Raw genomic sequence first — 22,110 nt, 5'->3', positions numbered from 1 at the left:
TTATATAGAAAGAGTTTAATCTTTTATTTTACCACTGAAAGATTAAGCCATTAAATTACATGATACGGAAGTTATATTCCATAAACCAGTACCTGCCCACACTCAGTGAGGGGAATCAAAATCAAGGTTGCACTGTAATTCTACTTGACTCTAAAAACCACATCTGACATTGGTGTGAAGCAACAGAACCTTTAATCAGATCCCCCTTTTAAAAGAAAAACCCAAGGAGAGATGATCAAGCACAAATGATCACTTCATGCATTTTATTGATAGTCTATATTTTAAATCTGCAGTATGACATCTTACATAGGGAAAAAGCTTCTTCCTAAAAGATAACTATTAATAATCAAACCAGCTTTAGTATGACTGACCTTTCAAGGTCTTGTTTTGCATTAAACAAGTTAACTTTTAGCAGGTGTAAAGCACTGTACAAAAAAAAAAAAAAGAAAAGAAAAAGGAAACTGGGTACATTCTCAAAATTTAACACAGGGCTTCCCAACCAGGAGTCTGCTGGATAGATATTGGAGAAGGGTGTTATGTTCAGGTTTAAATTGAAAGAAAATGAGAAACCAGATAAAGCAAACCAACCAAATTCACTTCACTTTGTGCTCCTTTCTGCTTTTTTGAAAGTCTCTCCCAGAGGTCAGGAAGCCCTGGTATAACAATCACTTTAGTCTTTACAGAACATACATTTATGTGCTTCATGTTCAAAGACATAAAGGCAGCCTTTGTTATTGTTCCCCCTCCAAATCCCCTCAGGTTATTATAGGCTTCAGAAAGCTTTCCAAAATTGCTGCCCAGTTCTTTATCTGAATCTAAGTAAACATCTATACCAAAGCAGCTCTTCCTGGGAGAAGATAAAACAGGCACAGATACATAACCAGGCCAATTGCGTACCTACTCAACTTGATACCTGATCACATGGCCCTACATCTTTAAAAGCAGCACCAGGGACAAACGGAGCCATCAAGAGGTAAAATCCAAACATTGGACAGTTAAAACACAAATCACTCAGTTAAAAGAACGTTAGCAAAGGGGCACTCAAAGGAGTTAAGGCTGGACAGCTGGTTCAGCCATACCTTGGTATTAGGATAAATCTGCAAGATGAGGAACTGATAGAGGAACCCTGAAATAACTAGGCACAGTGGTATGACGGGGTTCACTTTCACTGCATGTCTTTAAGATATCACTCAATCTAAGTAACTATAAAGCAGCTTGGGGGTCTTGAGTAAACAAATCCTAATCAAAAATAAGTATCTCTGAGCGTTGAAGGGTGTGCCTATTTTCTTCAAATTTGAATTAGAATACCTATGTAGACATGAAAATAATCGTAAAACTGATACAAACTTGTTATTCCTTGAGAGTCCAACAGCTCAATTCTATACTGTATTTTAGATACAAAATGGAGTTACTTAAATCAAGTGAGATTGCTTACTTGTTGGGAATATTAGTATTTTAGAAATGTTCCAGTTAGGAACTCATTTCAGAATGCTAAAAATTGTAAAGGGCAGGTACGTAACTCACAGCTATTTCTTAGTTGCTTATTAAAAATCTGATTTAAAAATAACTGAAATACTAGTTACTTGGATCTTGCACTTTAATTTTCCAAATGAAGCATGTTATAAGTTGACTTACATTTTCAAATGTTTTTTCAAAAGTGCACAATTTACTCGTTAACTCAATGAATTACAACACTGTTACTGAATATTACACATACTGAAGAATTATACTAAGGGGAAAAAAACGCCTGACACTTTAACATGTGCCTTATCAGTCTCTTGCATTACTAAGGTACAGAATACTTTAGAAAGTAGCAATCAGCATAGTCTTATAAGACAACAAAAGTGCCCTGCACACGTGGCTTCTACGTATTTAATATTGGTAATACATTTGACAGGGAAGCCAGTAAGGTAAAACTTAAAAACTCAAATAAGGCAGATTACAAGTATTTTTCGTTCACAAAAGAACAAAGAAATGGGGTGGAGTAAAGGGAGGAATAAAAATATCTTCCATCTTTAAAAGTATCAACAACAACCACAAGGTGCCACTGTATTCTAGCAAGCTGTAAAAATGGCCACTCACCTCCCTATCACATGGGTATTTTGCGAACTGCCAAAAGTTATGGCTGATGCTTGACCCGTTTTATGTCGTGGACATCTGGGAAGCAGGTGATTAAATACAAAGTATATTAAGTGATAACCCTTCATAAATATAATTTGAGACACGGACACTAGGAGATAATACTTGGCACGGAATGAACGTGTTTTCCCAGGGAAAAAAAATTACTTGAGGTAACACTTATAGCTAATAGTTTCCTAATCTTAAAGTTTGGATGAACTCCAACAATCATGTTTTTAGAGATTTTATACATATATATATATATATATACACACACACATACATATATATATAAAATCCTGGTGCTAAACGTTTTTTGTCGTTGTTAACTGTACAACTGATTACCTATACTCCAACACTAATGTGAACACTTTTCTCAATCCCCACCTCCATCAACACCACTGAGGTATAACTAATGTGTTCTTTTTAGAGCAAATATTCCAAATTAAGAATATGGCTCATCTTCTAGTGTTGCTACAGATAAAGTCTGCAAACTTTAAAGCTAACTTGTTCAATTTTGTTTAGTATTAATAAATCTCAATCATGTCAACTGCTTGGAGTTAAACATAACACTTCAAACGTTTCAGACTAGTAAGTGAATTTTAAAAAATAATCTGAAATATTCAAGGAAATTCCGTTTTTAGTACTTTTCCCTATGCCTTGAACAATGTAATTCCAACATTGTTTTTCTTGTTCCTATTACTGCATGAAGTTCAAACTAGGTCCTCAAGACAGAACCTTTCTGTAATAAAGAAAAAGTGCAAAGATACAAAATGAAATGTAAAGTCTTTTGCAAGAAAATGCTTCCTCAAGAGAACGGGTGTTTGGATGCTGGTGGGAAAAAAGATTTTTGTTCTCCAATGTACATCTGACACCTACAAATGACCTTGTCTTCAATGTCCATACTAGTAAGTACATATTGGTCATGGACCTTGCAAAAAAAAAATCAAGTAGCAAATTCCACTAAAATATTTGCATCCATTCTACACAATCCAATGGAAATTAATGAGTGCTACTGAAAAAGGTTTCCACATGCACATGTCCAATATGTGCATCCTACTGAAGGCTAAAAACTTAAAATTCTATTTCCAGTGTTTATGAATAGCTTCAATATCTACATTCATAACCAGCATTCTGCATGAGTTACCTCTTTAATACTTCACAAATGAGTAAAATACATCTTGGGAGGTTAGGAAGGTACCTGTTAATAACTTTCTTTTATGCTTAGAATGTGATGCAGTTGTTTTTAAACTACTTAAAATGAACACCCCTATATAAGAATGGGACATTTTATACCAAGAGGAAACTGGGTTTGTTTTTAGCCAATCAGGACTACCCTGCAGATCTGAAAACCAAAGAATACACCCTTAGGAAAGGAGACATGGCTCACAAATATAAAGGAATCCTGACTTTTACATGGACAATTTTTTTAAAAAGATAAAATGTATTACATAAGCGCCATAAACAGTAAAATCTGCTTATATTAAAAAAAAATAAGTGAAGCTTTGTTTGGACATTATTTCCTTGCAAGAGCAGTACATATCCTTAGTAAACAACTACCATATTTACAAGTTAATTTCCTTGATACTTAGGTAGGATTGAAAGCCAGAGGAAAATACGAAAGAATGAGCTTTGAAATAATCTTTACAGCTGAGTTGATAACAGTTAAGGTGGCCAGATAATTTCTAAAGCAGACTTGTTTATTTTGTAGAGTATCTGACTAGGCCTGGGTAATTAGCTCACTTTGTTAAAGACCAAGGATGTGTTCAATCTCTCTTTGGGCCCATTATCTTTTCCCAGAAAAACAAAGACAGTCCTCCACAGTCAGACTAATCCTAACCCCAATGAGCCTCAAGAGAAAGCTGGCAAGAGTACTGGGGTTCTTCACAAAGCTTACTAAGGAAACAACATAAAGTGCATATCCCATAGATTTGTGAGTCAGCATTCTCATCTTCAGATATGGGCAGCACATTTAAAAATTTCAATTTCAAATAACCCAACACGACTCACTTTCCACAAAGAATAAAAATCCCTTAATTCTTCACCTTGTCTTTAAATGTGAGATGTTAGGTCTGTGTTAGAGAGATAGTAACAAAACATTAAACAAGTGGCCATTGGTACCTTGAATGACAAATCTCGAAAACGATGCAAATTTGAGACTTTCCTATTAGTACACACATCTGCACCAACTTCAATTTCTATGCTAAAAGTGGTTTATAGTCTCTTTCCTCCATCTTTTGCTTTTTGGGTTTTTTTTTTTGAGGAGCAGACTTGTAAAAAACAGCAGTGTTACTTGTGCTAAGGGGTAGTGGTTTGTTTTCCTTAAACCAAAGCTCTGCCAAATTTGCATCATCTGCTCAAGTAGAATACTGTGTCCAGGATCTCACCATATGAAACCAGTTCACTCACATCTGTATGACTACTGTCTTCATGAAAAGTTTAAGTTCTTCCAAGCAGTTTTCTTTACTCCTCCTGTCTTTCATTTCCTGCCTAAATCCAAGTTAAAATAAACACTTTCCACTGATCTTCAATGCAGTTCAATTCTGCACTCTGTCCTTTCCTCTTTGCATGTCACAGTAGCTGTTCACATACATTAAATATCATAGATATGTTCTGCTCTTACATCTACACACTTACAAAAGCAGCTTTGTACTTTGTTTGGTGTGTTTTTTACTATGTTGGCTCACAAAAAGCAGTTTTTTCATTTCTAAGCATGGTACTTTACAATTTTTAATGCATTAATACAACAGTGCATTGGAAAAGTACTGAGCCTCTACAAAATAGCTTTACATTTTTAAACAAATGAATGTGATTTTTTTTCACTTACACAAGCATAGGCTTTTTTTTAATATTTCCACAAGATAAATATCTCAATTAAACTATAAGCTCACTCTACAGTGTGCCACAGTGATGGGCTTAGGAGACAGTTATACACTTAGAAGATCCTAACCTTAGTGTTATTTACACTGACATGTCCAATAATATCACCTTGTCTGAAAGGTGAACAAATGATATTCAGAATGTAGGTGAATTTGTGCCAACTAATAACTGGGAACAGTATAGCTTTAAGCAATCACTTAGGAAACATGTACTGTAACTTAGTCTAAACTGGGAATTTCCTTCATCCCTCTTTCCTATGGCATAGGAAACTTTAAAGATCAACATGAAACAGATAAGAGCCATTGCTAAGGCAGATCTTTTAAGATAACAAAGGAGAAACTGACAACTATATGTGATAAATCATCAGTAATAACAATTACTGATACTGAAATCAGATTTTTATGTCCTAAAACGTTGCTTTTTAAATATTTCCTTTTATTCTGGAACAGAAATTAGAGGAAGGACAATGATTCATTCAGAAAGCAATGACTCAATTCAGGTTGCTACTTTACATTTAAGCACCACTCAAAAAGTGGACATAAAGCAAGTGATTCCTATTTGCCCATCACTATACCAGCTACATAGCTGAGAGTTCAGACCTTAATCACACAACACTTTCTCTGTTACCAGAAGCTAAGACTGCTCTGCGACATATAGGACAAGTAGAATTCTCAGATAACCAGCGATCGATGCAGTGGACATGGTACTCATGGGAACAAGGTAGTTTACGAAGTTTGTTGCCTTCTGTGTATTCTGTAATGCAAACACTACAGGTTTTTAATGCATCGTTTTCACCAAAACTTCTCATTGCCAAGTTGTCAATCTGTTCTTTGGTGAGTCCTCTAGGTTGGTCATCATCATCCTCATTTAAGAGGAAAAACTGAGCCAGACTAAGGAAGGGCAAAGAGCCACTTTCATCAAATGTTACTGGGGCCCTGTGTCGACCCTCTCGCCTGGCACCTGATGAGCCTGATGATGAGCTTCCTTCATTACTGCCTTCAAATACCTCTGAGCTAGTCTCTGAACTTTCACCACTGGAACTAGAACTAGGACTGGAACTGGAACTAGAACTGGAACTAGAACTGGAACTTGAACTGGAACTCGAACCAGAACTGCTACTACCACCAGAACCCCCTCTTCCATTCCGTGACTCTGACCTTTCCATATTTCGACTTGAGACTGAGCCACTAGGCTCTGAATCACTATCACTGTACATAAAGTAGCTTAACTCACCAAAACCTGTCATTATCTGCCTTAACATGGTCTGAATTGCAACAGATGTAGTCTCACTTAAACCAGTATTTAAGATTCTACGAATCGGAATTCTGATGGTACTGACATAGGTTCTCACACCTGCTCGCTCAGAACGTGAAAACGTACGCCTAAAACCTCCTCGTTCACTTTCATAAGTGACAGTGTTGTTTGGCGTCTGAGACCTTGACCGAGTTCTGCTAGCTATGCTATCTCTCTGCCGATATTCTCCAGGACGAACTCTTCTTACTTGAAGATCAAGAACTATGGTTGGAGGTCTCTGGCCTGATCCTGTAGATTCACCATTGCCAGTTGTATCTGAAGACCCTGCTCCTTGTGAGGCATTTCTGGTTCCAGAAGCTGCAAAGAGACCTCTACTTAGCAAGTCAGGTCCACTTATTTGCTGTCTCAATGTCACGTGGTGCCGGGTTCTAGAACTTCCCTCAGTCTCATTTACCAAAGGATGCTCAAAAGTCTGAGATGAGATACTATGATGAGATCTTCGTGGAATTTCACTCATTGGATGCAGAGGTGATCTACTTCTTTCAGCTCTTGCTCGGGTCCTCCGATGGTCTGGGCTCCTACTTCTTGCCCTTCTCTGACCTCTGGTAGGTGGGGCTTCTCCTGTTAATGATTCAGTTGAATTTCGTTCTGATCTGGGTGGCCTTGCAGATGTTGATTCAGATCGTGGATTTTCCACTTGCCTTTGGCTGTTGTCCATACTTTCTCCACTAGAACGTCTTGCAGATAGCTCATTTTCATTCTCTGGATTTTGGCTCCCATTATTACGGTTAACATTGATCTCTAAACTGAATCTGAAATCACCACTGTTTGGATTAGTCCGGCTCACTGCTCTCCAAGATTGGTTTCCTCTTTGCCCACTTCTTGTCGTATTTCCAGTTTGTCTGACGGAGTTAAGCCAGTCTATTATAGAGTCACCATTAGACACATCATCTGAAGAGTCTCCACCTGTTTTTAAAAAAGGGAGGGGAGAGAGGGAGAAAAAGGAACTATTAAAATTAGGAAATTATGTAAGAGTACTCAGAAACTTCATATTAGAAAAAAAGAACAAAGATTCTGAACAGATTTCACATTTACAGATTTTTGTAAACCATACTGCATTGATTTGCAGTAAAAGCAGGAAAGTTTCAATTCCATTTTAAAAGAGCAAGCTAATCGTAGAGAAATTTAGGGAATTTTTTTTTTAAAAAAAGGGAATTGGGAAGAAGTCTATTTTTAGCACTTCATCATATACAGAGCCTAACATACCACTGTGAGCTGACAACATTTTTTCAGTCCACTGCCAACACTAATGTAATCAAACAAGGTAAACACCAGTTAAGGTACAGGGCTAATATTTTAGTTCAAATTACATTTTTTTGTCAAATTTTCATTAGCCTACATTTCTTTAGGCTCTTGACTTAAGTGCCTTTAATAATATGGGACATTTAAAAATACAAGACTGCTTTAGTCACTGCAAAAATATAAACGAGATTTACAGGTTTAAAAGTATTTGAATACTTCTTCACATTACCAAGATTTTAAATTAACATGAAATTGGAGATCAGACCAAGTAAACAGTCTGAACCTAGCACAGTACATATAATGGCACATTCGAGAACCTAACTGTTATCATGGTTTCTTATGTTAGTCAAATTCCCTATTTCACATTGAGGGAGAAACACCAGACCCCAGGTAAGAGCAAGATTTCTCAACAGTGGGACTATTTATATTTTGAGCCAGATAATTCTTTGTTGTGGGGGCTGTGCTGTGCATTTTAGGATGTTTAGCAGCATCCCTGACCTCCACCCACTAGATACCAATAGCAAACCCCCAGTCATGACAACCAAAAATGTCTCCAGGCATTGGCAATGTCCCCTAGGGGGCAAAATTATACCCCATTGAGAACCATCAGATTAGAGAATGCAACATGTCTTTCTGCTGGTGAGGAACTCATGTTTATAAGGAAGGAATAATACAGTAGGTAGGGGGAAATTTCAATGGAGGTGGAAAATCAAGAAAAAAAATCACATTTAAAATAGGCCATTCCTCACTATGCTCCAATTAACACAAAAAACCCGAAGGTGAAGCAGAAAAAAAAAGTTAACATTCTCACCAAATATCAAGAAAATGCCAGTTGTTTTTATGAGCAGTTACTTAGCACCAAATTAATTTGTGTCATTGCTAGATTATCTTTGGCTGACATTTATCGTTAGGAAGCTCCTTATCCATTCCATCCTCCACCCCCAAGCAAAATTTACCTCTATTTTCATCTGAGTTTTGTGGTGGTGGGCCCTCTTTAATTTGCTGTAGTCTTCTCAGCAACTCTTCCTCAGTACTTTCACCTAAAATAGTTTAAAATGTTTGCCAAATTATGAATAAAAAACAATGACTTATCCATCTGAGATGACAACCAGAGAGTGAGTAGGAAACCTGGGTAAAATTCACCTATTTGAGAGCATGACATTACAACTTATATTTATTCACATTTCTTTCCAGTTTACAAAATGCTTTTGCATACAGTATCTCATTGTTTAAAACTGCAACTCTGGGAGGTAGATATTATCTGCATTTTAAAACAATGAAACAGACTGAGTGAGAGACTGATGTGTTAATTAATATATGGCAGGGCAAGAATGCCAACTTTGGCATTCTGACTCAAGTCTGGTACTGTTGCCTCAACATGCACTCTCTCTTATAAGAGCCATGCTAACTAACACCTTACCTTTTAAAATTTAAGGAATCACTCAAAGTTAATAGAATTAACAAGAAACGAGGAGGAAGGGAGATAATGAATTTTAACTAGATTCAAATGGGCCCTAATCAGGCAAAGGAGAATAACCAAGCACAAAGTTCTGAATAATTGACTATTTTACCCAAGGCTAGCTTTGATTGATTATGACAGAGTAAGTCTCTCCTAAGAACTGAAGTTCCCATTAGCTCCTCAAGACTACTAATGTCTAGTAAGTTATATAAAGATAAATAACAAAAAGATTTTTCAGGTCCACTCTCTTGAATTTAGCTCATTATAAATTCATAATATAATTCCTAACTAAAAAACCTGACATAGTATTATTCCAAATATGAGTGAACAAAATCATGTAATAAGTACAGCAGTTAATGTCACTCTACATCCTTTGTATTAAAATCATACTTCATAATGGCTAAAGAAACATTTTTTTAAAATACAGGTTTCCTTTTTTTTTAAGACCAGCAATTTACATATATAAATCCTTAAACTACACATTGCATACCTGGGGTGCCTAGCAAATTGTTATCCCTCATAAGCCTATAATCTTCTTCACTGAGGTTATTTACAAATTGATAGAAAGCTTCTTCCCGATCCAATCGGTCCATCTGACTTCTGCGCTGTGCTGCAGACTGATCACCGCTTCCTTTATCGTTAGAATCTGAGCTTTCCATCTTGATGAACAAGTGGAAAATTATCTAAAAGGAGAAAGGAGATCAATCTTGAAAACAGAAGTCAGTATGTATTCTATAGAACAGTTTTAGTTATGGGAAAATCCAGAATGCAGGTCCAGACGTGGATTTTAAGACCTCATATGAATGAAATTTCTTAACAGAAAAACTCCTGAAAAGCACTGTTAAACTACGAAAAGACTAGGTCAGGGGTTGGCAAACTATGGCCCATGGGCCAAATTTAGCCCTGGTGCCTATTTTTTTCTCCTTGAGATCTAAGAATGATTTTTACACCTTTAAATGTTTTTTTAAGAGAATATTCTGTGATGTGTGAAAATTATATGAAATCCAAATTTCAGTGTTTAAGTTTTATTGGAATACAGCCATACACATTCACTTATTTTCTATGGCTGCTTCATGCTATAATGGCAGAGCTGAGTAGTTGTGACCAAGACTGTATGTAGCACTCTCACTGCTTTGCACTGGCGATCTGTGCATTGTAAGTTGCAGTGATGCAATTATAACTTGACAGCATTTCAAGTGCCATGCTTATCACCAAACTGTGATATTTTTTTAATTACCAATGCACACTCATCATATTAAATGAAGAGAAAATGGACTTCAAATGCCTAAAGGTGCAGTGGAGTATGGATTATTTTGTTATTAGATGGCAAAGGTTATATTTATAATGCAACAGCACTAAAACTGTGCTAAAATAATAAAATATACATTAATATTATCAGACTAAATAAGCATTCATCACAATATTCCCAATTCACAGGAAAGCTACAGTCTGAAAAATTTAAAACAAAGTATCTCATCACAAAATATTTCCCCACAAAAGTAAAAAATGAGGCTTCAACCAGAGTAAGTTTCCAAGTGGCTCATTTGTTGGCTAAGCAAGCAAAGCCATTTGTTGATGATGTGTTAGTTAAACTGTGTTTGACTGCAGAAGCTAAAGAAATTTGTCCACAGAAAATAAATTTAAGATTATTAGCCTTTTGATGAGAACAGTTGCTCAGAAAGTTGAGGATATTGGGATATGTCAATAATCAAGTGAAAAACAAGGGAGCAAATGATTTTGAGTGGTTTTCCTTGGTTCTTGATGAGCTGACAAATATAACTGATACTATTCAGCTGTTTATTCAAGGAGGCAAACATTGATTATTTGAGGAGTTTGAAGTAACTAAAGAAGTGACCTCTATAAAGAGTTTGCATGGAACAACTAACTACAGGTGATAATATTTTCAAAGAAGCTGAGAAACACTAATTCAGCACAACATGAAGTGGAATCTGCTAAGATGTGTTACAACTAAAACAGTGGTTAAAAAAAAAGTGTAGACCTACTTGGACAAATTTACAATGCCTATGAATATGTAAGGTGTTTAAAGTCTATGGTTATTCATTATATAGTAGTTATAGGTAGTCTGTAGAAAATATTTGTATCTATCATTACTGAACCAGTGATGTCAATGGTGAACTTCACTATGGTGGACTTAAACATAGTGAGTTCCATGAATTTTTGTCAGAAATAGAAGCTGAATATCCTGACTTGCTCTACCAGGTGCTCATTTTGATGGTTTAGCACTGGTAAAGTTTTACTGTGATTTGTTGTACCCAGGTCCAAGATTAGATTTGTTTCTGAATGAAAGGAACTACTCTCAATTACTATTACCAAACAAGGAATGGCTTGGGAAATTAGCTTTTTCTGAAGACTTCATAATGTTTCTGAATGAACTCAACCTAAAATTACAGTGCTTATAATATGTAAATCTTATACTACAGTAAAGTCATTTCAACAATAACTAACACTGGAATCACAATGTCAAGCTGCTTTATGCACTTCTTGTGCTATCAAAGAAATGAGAGCTCCATTCCTATAGAAATTGTAGCAGATATATTTTCTAAGCACAAACTACAATTCCAGAAGTGTTTTTTGGACCTCAATGCAAGTACAAAGGAAATTTCCTTATTTCAAAATCCACTTAACTGTGTAACTGAGGAGCTTCCACCTACCCTACAATTGAAAGTGATGACTCTGCCGTCTAATGATATGCCTGCTAAAAAGGTAAATATCAAGAGAAGAATCTAATGAAAAATTCTATAAACACCTTCTAAAGGGTGAATATACTTCATTAAAATTATATGCTTGTGTACTGATTAGAGAGCAAGACCTACCTATATGTGTGAATAGACATTTTCAAAGATGAAATATGTAAAATCTCACTTCAAGTCAGAAAACACTAAATGAACATCTGCAAATGATTTTGATAAGGAGGATGTTTAGCCCCAATTAAGCAAAATGTTACCCCTCCGTCAGCAAAAGAATACCATTCTTCTCGTTAGTAGACCTATATTACAAAATATTGTACTCAATTATTATTACATTGTGAGTTTTATCAAGAAAAACTTTGTGGAAATTTGGTTTCTTTGTTTTTAAATAAATAACTATGTAATATGCTCAATTTTGATTAGAAAAGTGAAAAAAATTTACTATCTGGACTTCTACAGAAAGTTTGCCAACCCCTGCTCTGGGATAGGACATGAAACTAGCCAAAACTTCCTTTTTTTTTTTTTAAACAACTTTATTAGAGTATAATTGCTTTACAATGGTGTGTTAGTTTCTGCTGTATAACAAAGTGAATCAGCTATACGTATACATATATCCCCATATCCCCTCCCTCTTGCGTCTCCCTCCCACCCTCCCTATCCCACCCCTCTAGGCGGACACAAAGCACAGAGCTGATCTGCCTGTGCTATGCGGCTGCTTCCTACTAGCTATCTATTTTACATTTGGTAGTGTATATATATCCATGCCACTCTCTCACTTAGTCCCAGCTTACCCTTCCCCCTCCCTGTGTCCTCAAGTCCATTCTCTACATCTGCACCTCTATTCCTGTCCTGCCCCTAGGCTCTTCAGAACAATTTTGGGTTTTTTTAGATTCCATATATATGTGTTAGCATACGGTATTTGTTTTTCTCTTTCTGACTTACTTCACTCTGTTATGACAGACTCTAGGTCCATCCACCTCACTACATATAACTCAATTTCGTTTCTTTTTCTGGCTGAGTAATATTCCACTGTATATATGTGCCACATCTTCCTTATCCATTCATCTCCTGATGGACACTTAGGTTGCTTCCATGTCCTGGCTACTGTAAATAGAGCTGCAGTGAACATTATGGTACATGACTCTTTTTGAATTATGGTTTTCTCAGGGTATATGCCCAGTAGTGGGATTGCTGAGTCGTATGGTAGTTCTATTTGTAGTGTTTGAAGGAACCTCCATACTGTTTTCCGTAGTGGCTGTATCAATTTACATTCCCACCAACAGTGCAAGAGGGTTGCCTTTTCTCCACATCCTCTCCAGCATTTATTGTTTCTAGATTTTTTGATGATGGCCATTCTGGCTGGTGTGAGGTAATACCTCATTGTAGTTTTGATTTGCATTTCTCTAATGATTAGTGATACTGAGCATCCTTTCACGTGTCTGTTTAGCCAAAACCTCTTAATTGTCATTCACTACTTGTACAGCATTAGATAATTACTGTATTGGCAGACCTCCACACACTCATTAACCACTCTAATGAAAAAACAATGGTAGTAAACAATCTAAACTAAGAGAAGAATCCAAACAAAAAATTTCATTCTCTAACTCTTTTCCTTCCAACCTCAGATTGACCTTATTGAACTTCATATTGACAAAATAAAAGTTAATTCCATAAACATATGAAAATCCAATTTGTAGAAAAGAGGTAATCTATATTGGTACTAGGATTTAATCCCACACACAACACATGAAGTACCTGGATGTTTACAAGTCAGTACTAGAGAAAAATAAAAACAAACTGTCTTTCAGATATAAAAATAAAGAAGCCTCTCTACCTGTCTGATGAGTCTAAACAAATTTCAGGCTGTACATGGGCACACCTAGCTCTCCCCATTGTCTCTCTTAGATCATTATTTTTAGAACTACTCTATCATTGTTTAAACAAATAAGATAAAAATGTCAAGGAAGGGGAGGGAGATGCAATATTTTTGGAGTTTCCTAACCTCATAACCAAGATTCCTTACTTTTGGTAAGAGTAAGCTATATAAATTTCTCAAATATACTGTTTTCATAATAACCTGAAACTTTAAGAAGACTACAAGTCAAGAGCTTAAATAAAACACTCATAAAAGTTATATGGGCCAGGCAATCAAAGAAACAAACAAAAGGAAGCCAAAATTTCCCATATGTACCTAAGTAACAACTTAGTATTGGTAATAGCACACAGCTAATTTTTAAAACTACAGAAAAGCACAAAGGAAAAAGTTCATCCATAATTTCTCAAACCAAAGAAAACCACATTTGGCTAACATTAAGCAGTTAATATTCTGAACACTAACAACATGACAAAGTCCACTTGTGAAGGATCAATAAATAATCCTGAAAGTAATTTATAAAAAATACAACTCAGGAGCAGAAGCAAGGAGAACTACAATCCTGCAGCCTGTGGAACAAAAACCACATTCACAGATAGACAGGATGAAAAGGCAGAGCGCTATGTACCAGATGAAGGAACAAGATAAAACCCCAGAAAAACAATTAAAAGAAGTGGACATAGATAACCTTCCAGAAAAAGAATTCAGAATAATGATAGTGAAGATGATCCAGGACCTCGGAAAAAGAATGGAGGCAAAGAACGAGAAGACGCAAGAAATGCTTAAAAAAGACCTAGAAGAATTAAAGAACAAACACCTAGAAGAATTCAAGAACAAACAAACAGAGATGAACAATACAATAACTGAAATGAAAAATACACTAGAAGGAATCAATAGCAGAATAACTGAGGCAAAAGAATGGATAAGTGACCTGGAAGACAGAATGGTGTAATTCACTGGTGCGGAACAGAATGACGAAAAAAGAATGAAAAGAAATGAAGACAGCCTAACAGACCTCTGGGACAACATTAAACGCAACAACATTCGCATTATAGGGGTCCCAGAAGGAGAAGAGAGAAAGGACCCGAGAAAATACTTAAAGAGGTTACAGTTGAAAACTTCCCTAACATGGGACAGGAAATAGCCACCCAAGTCCAGGAACCACAGAGAGTCCCAGGCAGGATAAACAGAAGGAGAAACATGCCGAGACACATAGTAATCAAGCTGACAAAAATTAAAGACAAAGAAAAATTATTAAAAGCAACAAAGGAAAAACGACAAAAAACATACAAGGGAACTTCCATAAGGTTAACAGTTGCTTTCTCAGCAGAAACTCTACAAGCCACAAGGGAGTGGCTATGTGATGAAAGGGAAGAACCTACAACCAAGATTACTCTACCCGGCAAGGATCTCATTCAGATTCAACAGAGAAATCAAAACCTTTACAGACAAGCAAAAGCTAAGTGAATTCAGCACCAGCAAACCAGCTCCACAACAAATGCTAAAGGAACTTCTCTAAATGGGAAACACATGAGAAGAAAAGTACCCAAAAAAACAAACCCATAACAATTAAGAAAATAGAGCCAGATCCAAGGAGCACAGTGATTAAGGATGCCTGAGTCAATGAAGCTGTTTTCAGCACATACACACAAAAGACACTAAAGAGGATAGCATCTCTGGGTAGGAAGGGACATTAGAGGTCTAGTCCAACCTCCTCAACAGAGAAAGAAGCTATAAGCTTCGCCTGGGAGGTCAAGGAAAGACTCAAGTTAGTGAAAAAAGAGGAGGGAGGGAAGGGAGGGATAACATATCGATAATTACCTTAAATGTGAATGGATTAAATGCTCCAACCAAAAGACACAGGCTTGCTGAATGGACACAAAAACAAGACCCATACACATGCTGTCTACAAGAGACCCACTTCAGACCTGGGACATATACAGAATGAAAGTGAGGGGAGGGAAAAAGATATCCCATGCAACTGGAAATCAAAAGAAAGCTGGAGTAGCAACACTCATATCAGATAAAAAATGAAGAATGTTACAAGAGACAAGGAAGGACACTACATAATGATCAAGAAATCAATCCAAGAAGAAGATATAACAATTATAAATATATATGTGCCCAACAAAGGAGCATCTCAATACATAAGGCAACTGCTAACAGTTATAAAAGAGAAATCGACAGTAACACAATAATAGTACAGGATTTTAACACCTCACACCAATAGAGAGATCATTCAAACAGAAAATTAATAAGGAAACACAAGGTCTAAATGACACAACAGACGTGATAGATTAAATTGATATTTATAGGACATTCCATCCAAAAACAGGAGATTACAACACTTTCTTCTCAAGTGCGCATGGAACATTCCCCACAATAGACCACATCTAAGGTCACATCAAGCCTCAGTAAATTTAAGAAAACTGAAATCATATCAAGCATCTTTTCTGACTACAACGCTATAAGATTAGAAATCAATTACAGGAAAAAACCGTAAAAAACACAAACACATGGAGGCTAAACAATACGTTACTCAATAACCAAGAGCTCACTGAAGCTACCAAAGAGGAAATCAAAGAATACCTAGAGACAAATGACAATGAAAACACGACGATCCAAAACCTATGGGATGCAGCAAAAGCAATTCTAACAGGGAAGTTTATAGCAATACAAGCCTACCTCAAGAAACAAGAAAAATCTCAAATAAACAATCCAACCTTACACCTAAAGGAAATAGAGGAAGAAGAACAAACAAAACCCTAAGTTAGCAGAACAAAAGATACCATAAAGATCAGAGCAGAAATAAATGAAACAGAAACAAAGAAAACAGCAAAGATCAATAAAACTGAAGCTGGTTCTTTGAGAAGATAAACAAAACTGATAAACCATTAGCCAGACTCACCAAGAAAAAGACAGAGAGGACTCAAATCAATAAAATTAGAAACGAAAAAGGAGAAGTTACAACAGACACCGCAGAAATACAAAGCAACCTAAGAGACTGCCACAAGCAACTCTATGCCAATAAAATGGACAACCTAGAAGAAATGAACAAATTCTTAGAAAGATATAACCTTCCAAGACGGAACCAGGAAGAAACAGAAATAATGAACAGACCAATCACAAGTAACGAAATTGAAACTGTGATTAAAAACCTTCCAACAACAACAACAAAAAACCTTCCAACAAACAAAAGTCCAGGACCAGATGGCTTCACAGGTGAATTCTATCAAACATTTAGAGGAGAGATAACACCCATCTGTCTCAAACTCTTCCAAACAATTGCAGAGGAAGGACACTCCCAAACTCATTCTATAAGGCCACCATCACCCTGATAGCAAAACCAGACACAGATACTACAAAAAAGGAAAATTACAGACCAATATCACTGATGAATATAGATGCAAAAATCCTCAACAAAATACGAGCAAACAGAATACAACAACACAATAAAAGGATCATACACCATGATCAAGTGGGATTTATCCCAGGGAGGCAAGGATTCTTCAATATACATAAATCAATCAATGTGATACACCATATTAACAAATTGAAGAATAAAAACCACATGATTATCTCAATAGATGCAGAAAAAGCTTTTGACAAAACTTAACACCCATTTATGATAAAAAACGCTCCAGAAAGTGGGCAAAGAGGGAACCTACCTCAACATAATAAAGGCCATATATGACAAACCCACAGCAAACATCATTCTCAATGGTGAAAAACTGAAAGCATTTCCTCTAAGATCAGGAACAAGACAAGGATGTTCGCTCTCACCACTATTATTCAACATAGTTTTGGAAGTTTTAGCCACAGCAATCAGCGAAGAAAAAGAAATAAAAGGAATCCAAATTGGAAAAGAAGAAGTAAAGCTGTCGCTGTTTGAAGATGATGTGATACTAAACATAGAGAATCCTAAAGATGCCACCAGAAACTACTAGAGCTAATCAATGAATTTTGTAAAGTTGCAGGATACAAAATTAATGCACAGAAATCTCTTGCATTCCTATACACTAATGATGAAAAATCTGAAAGAGAAATTAAGGAAACACTCCCATTTACCACTGCAACAAAAAGAATAAAATATCTAGAAATAACCTACCTAGGGAGACAAAAGACCTGTATGCAGAAAACTATAAGACACTGATGCAAGAAATTAAAGATGATACAAACAGATGGAGAAATATACCATGTTCTTGGATTGGAAGAATCAATATTGTGAAAATGAATATACTACCCAAAGCAATCTACAGATTCAATGTAAACCCTATCAAACTACCAATGGCATTTTTGACAGAACTAGAACAAAAAATCTTAAAATTTGTATGGAGACACAGAAGACCCCGAAGAGCCAAAGCAGTCTTGAGGGAAAAAAACAGAGCTTGGGGAAATCAGACTCCCTGACTTTAGACTATACTACAAAGCTACAGTAATCAAGATAATATGGTACTGGCACAAAACCAGAAATATAGATCAATGGAACAGGATAGAAAGCCCAGAGATAAACCCATGCACCTATGGCCAGCTAAGCTATGACAAAGGAGGCAAGGATATACAATGGAGAAGACAGTCTCTTCAAAAAGTGGTGCTGGGAAAACTGGACAGCTACATGTAAAAGAATGAAATTAGAACACTCCCTAACACCATACACAAAAATAAACTCAAAATGGATTCGAGACATAAATGTTAGAGGAAAACACAGGATAGAACACTCTTTGACATAAATCATAGCAAGGTCATTTATGATCCACCTCCTAATGGAAATAAAAACAGAAATAAACAAATGGGACCTAATGAAACTTAAAAGTTTTTGCACATCAAAGAAAGCTACAAACAAGATGAAAAGACAACCCTCGGAATGGGAGAAAATATTTGCAAACGAATCAATGGACAAAGGATTAATCTCTGAAATGTATAAACAGCTCATGTAGCTCAATATTAAAAAAACAAACAACCCAATCAAAATATGGGCAGAAGACCTAAATAGACATTTCTCCAAAGAAGACATACAGATGGCCAAGAAGGACATGAAAAGCTGCTCAACATCACTAATTAGAGAAATGCAAGTCAAAACTACAATGAGGTATCACCTCACACCAGTTAGAATGGGCATGATGAGAAAATCTACAAACAACAAATGCTGCAGAGGGTGGGGAGGAAATGGAACCCTCTTACACTGTTGGTGGGAATGTAAATTGATACAGCCACTATGGAGAACAGTATGGACGTGCCTTAAAAAACTAAAAATAGCATTACCATATGACCCAACAATCCCACTACTGGGCATATACCCAGAGAAAACCATAATTCTAAAAGATACATGCACCCCAATGTTCACCGCAGCACTATTTACAATAGCCAGGTCATGGAAGCAACGTAAATGCCCATCGACAGACAAATGGATAAAGATGTGGTACATATATACAATGCAACATTACTCAGCCCTAAAAAGGAATAAAATTGGGTTATTTGTAGAGACGTTGATGGATCTAGAGACTGTCACACAGAGCAAAATCAGAAAGAGAAAAACAAATATCGTATATTAATGCATATATGTGGAACCTAGAAAAATGGTACAGATGAACCGGTTTGCAAGGGCAGAAATAGAGACACAGATGCAGAGAACAAACGTATGGACATCAAGGGGGGAAAGTGGCGGGGAGTGGTGGTGGTGTGATGAACTGGGAGATTGGGATTGATATATATACAGTAATATGTATAAAATGGATAACTAATAAGAACCTGCCGTATAAAAAATGAATAAAATTCAAAAAAAATATACAACTCAGTAGGGCTGAAAGGCTTTAAAAATGTAAAGCTTTCAAAGAAGGGAAAAACATCTGATAAGTTCTGACATTTGCAGGACATGAACCAAAGATAACAGAAAACTCACATACCAAGGACTGTTACAAGTATGGCACAAAGTCTTAAGAATAGTGCCAGGGAGGTTAAAGCCCACAAGAAACAGAAACTTTCAGAAGTACAGGAAAGATTTTTTAAAATGGCTTTGAAAAACGAAAGCTGAAAGAAGAATGGAGTCTTGTACTAAACATGTGTGTGTGGGGGCGTTGGTATATTAACAGAAGATGGTAGGTAGAGTCACTCAACTTCTGTTTTATTCAACACGGAGAATCATCTTCCAACTGGAAGTAGTGGAAAAAACCAAATTTCTCAGAGAGAATCAAGAGCCAAAACTGCAATATTTCCAATGATAATCTTTGAGAAATCACAGAGAACAGGAAAGATGCTAGATGATGTAATCTTCAAAGAAAGTGACATCTATAAGCTATAGCACAGCAAAATCTGACGAGAAACCTAGGGGGAAATTCTGCAATAGACTATCAGATACATTGCAAACACGTAGAAGAAATATGTTTACCAGAAGTGGAATTCACTGCCAAATTAACCTCATTTGCTTTACATAGTTTTCTTTCACATACAACTTGCTTTACAAGATTCTCACATTAAAATCACCTGGGGGAGCTTTCTCTGGGGCGAACTAGACAGTGATGTTTTAAAAATTCCACAGGTAATTCCATTGTGCAGTCAGGGATGAGAAACTCTTTGATAGGGGCATCAGGATAATACTGCCGACTAGTCTAGCTTGGTTTCTGTACAGAGTCTGAAAAGGTTTTGCATCCTATCGTTATGGAGAAATGTGGACTAGATCAGTGCTTCTCAAACTTCAGCATACAAACGAATCATATGGAAATCTTGTAAAAATACAGATTCTGATTCAGTAGGTTGGGGGTGAGGCCTGAGAGCATGCATTTTAAATAAGCCTCCAAGTGATGCTGATGCTGCTGATCAGTCTGAGTAGCAAGGAGCTTGATGACAATACAATTTAACAGATTCACAGTTGTTAAATAACACTCTCAAAGATTATGGAGCAATGTTAACCTGCAAACAGCCCTGTCTTTAGCATTTTTAAAAGAACCATGTCAAAGACATGCTAAACAAATCTACAGACAACTCAAAGCTGGGAGTTAGTAATGAAGATGTATACGACAAAAAATATTCTGAATTCTCTGGGCTGTGAAGATGAGCTGAAATCAACAAAATGATGATAAATGTGCTACCTTAAACACTTTAAGGGTTAGCAAGCTGAAGTAATCCATAGTAAGAGTACAGAATAGGGGGGGCTTCCCTGTGGTGCAGTGGTTAAGAATCCACCTGCCAATGCAGAGGACACAGGTTCAATCCCTGGTCCGGGAAGATCCCACATGCCGCAGAGCAACTAAGCCCGCGTACCACAACTACTGAGCCCGCGTGACGCAACTACTGAAGCCCTTGCACCTAGAGCCCGTGCTCCACAACAAGAGAAGCCACTGCAATGAGAAGTCCGTGCACCGCAATGCAGAGTAGCCCCCTGCCCCGTTTGCCACAACTAGAGAAAGACTGCATGCAGCAACGAAGACCCAACACAGCCAAAAATAAATAAATTAAAAAAAAAAAGATTACAGAATAGGGGAAAAAAACCTGTCTTGGTGAGTTCACATGAAGACCTGAAGTTTTTAGTTAACAAAAGCTCAATAAAAAGACCGTTTGACCTGGCTGCTAAGAAACCTAAGAGTCACATGTTGTTTTCCCAGGCCATAGTGTTCAGATAAAAGTAGGTAACAGTGCCAATGCAACTTGCACTTCAGACTATATGCAGAGTATTTGAAACATTTAAAATACCTCCAAAAAGACATCGACAAACACAAGAAAGTATCTAGAGTGACCAAGATGGTGAGAAGCCAGGGAATACCATAAAAGAAACGGTTGAGGGACTTCCCGGTGATCCAGTGGTAAAGAATCCGCCTTCCAATGCAGGGAAAGTGGGCTCGATCCCTGGCCAAGGAACTAAGATCCCACATGCCGCAGGGCAACTAATGCCACATGCCACGACTACTGAGCTCATGCGCCTCAGCGAGAGAGCCCACGTGCTCTGGAACCCGCGTGCCACAACAAAGAGCCCTCGCCGCAAGGAAGATCCTGCATGCTGTGACGAAGACCCTGCATGCTGCAACTAAGACCTGACGCAGCCAAAGAAAATAACTTAAAAAAAAAAAAAGAAATGGTTGAATTACTTGGAGATGTCTAGCCTGAAGACAAGACTAAAAATGGACATGATTACCATCTTCAAATATTTGGAGTTATAACATGAAAGAGAGCAGAACCATAGGGTCAAACTAGGGCCAAGAGTTGAAGAAACATGGAAGCAGATAATTCTGTCTTTTAATAGTCTAACAAATAAGATTGTCTAAAAGTGGAGATGTAACCAGTCTCTCGAAGCAAGCTATTACCAATCTCTGGAAATATTCAAGCAGAGGCTAGATATTAGATGGGAGTTTGTCCTTATTAGGTGGGAGTTTGAACAGACTGATTTCAAAAGACCCTTTGGACTAAAATGTCATTAAGGATGGAGAGCCCCTCGGTTTTCTATTCTGGGCCTAGGGTCATACTAAGCCACATATTCCCAGTGGCACAATTTTGTTATAATGTTTTCTTGGTAAGACCAGTCCACT

The 22,110-nt window shown here is 36.9% G+C and overlaps 1 protein-coding gene across 3 annotated transcripts in view; it reads right to left on the bottom strand.

Moving 5' to 3' along the window:
* Nucleotides 1-235: 235 nt before the first annotated feature.
* Nucleotides 236-22,110, bottom strand: part of RLIM (ring finger protein, LIM domain interacting) — a 36,504-nt gene continuing 14,629 nt past the window's right edge. For all 3 annotated transcript variants that reach the window (XM_030847194.2, XM_060292463.2, XM_060292462.2), the window contains 3 exons: nt 9,504-9,696; nt 8,511-8,594; nt 236-7,218 (listed from right to left, as the gene is read on the bottom strand). In XM_030847194.2, coding sequence (XP_030703054.1) covers nt 5,603-7,218; nt 8,511-8,594; nt 9,504-9,672 — 1,869 coding nt within the window. In that variant the 5' untranslated portion in view covers nt 9,673-9,696 and the 3' untranslated portion in view covers nt 236-5,602. The remainder of the gene's footprint in view (nt 7,219-8,510; nt 8,595-9,503; nt 9,697-22,110) is intronic.

The sequence above is a fragment of the Globicephala melas genome, chromosome X, assembly GCF_963455315.2.
Source record: "Globicephala melas chromosome X, mGloMel1.2, whole genome shotgun sequence".
NCBI classification, from domain to species: Eukaryota; Metazoa; Chordata; class Mammalia; order Artiodactyla; family Delphinidae; genus Globicephala; species Globicephala melas.
The sequence above is the reverse complement of the archived record's forward strand: the minus strand, read 5'-3'. Positions and strand labels throughout refer to the sequence as shown.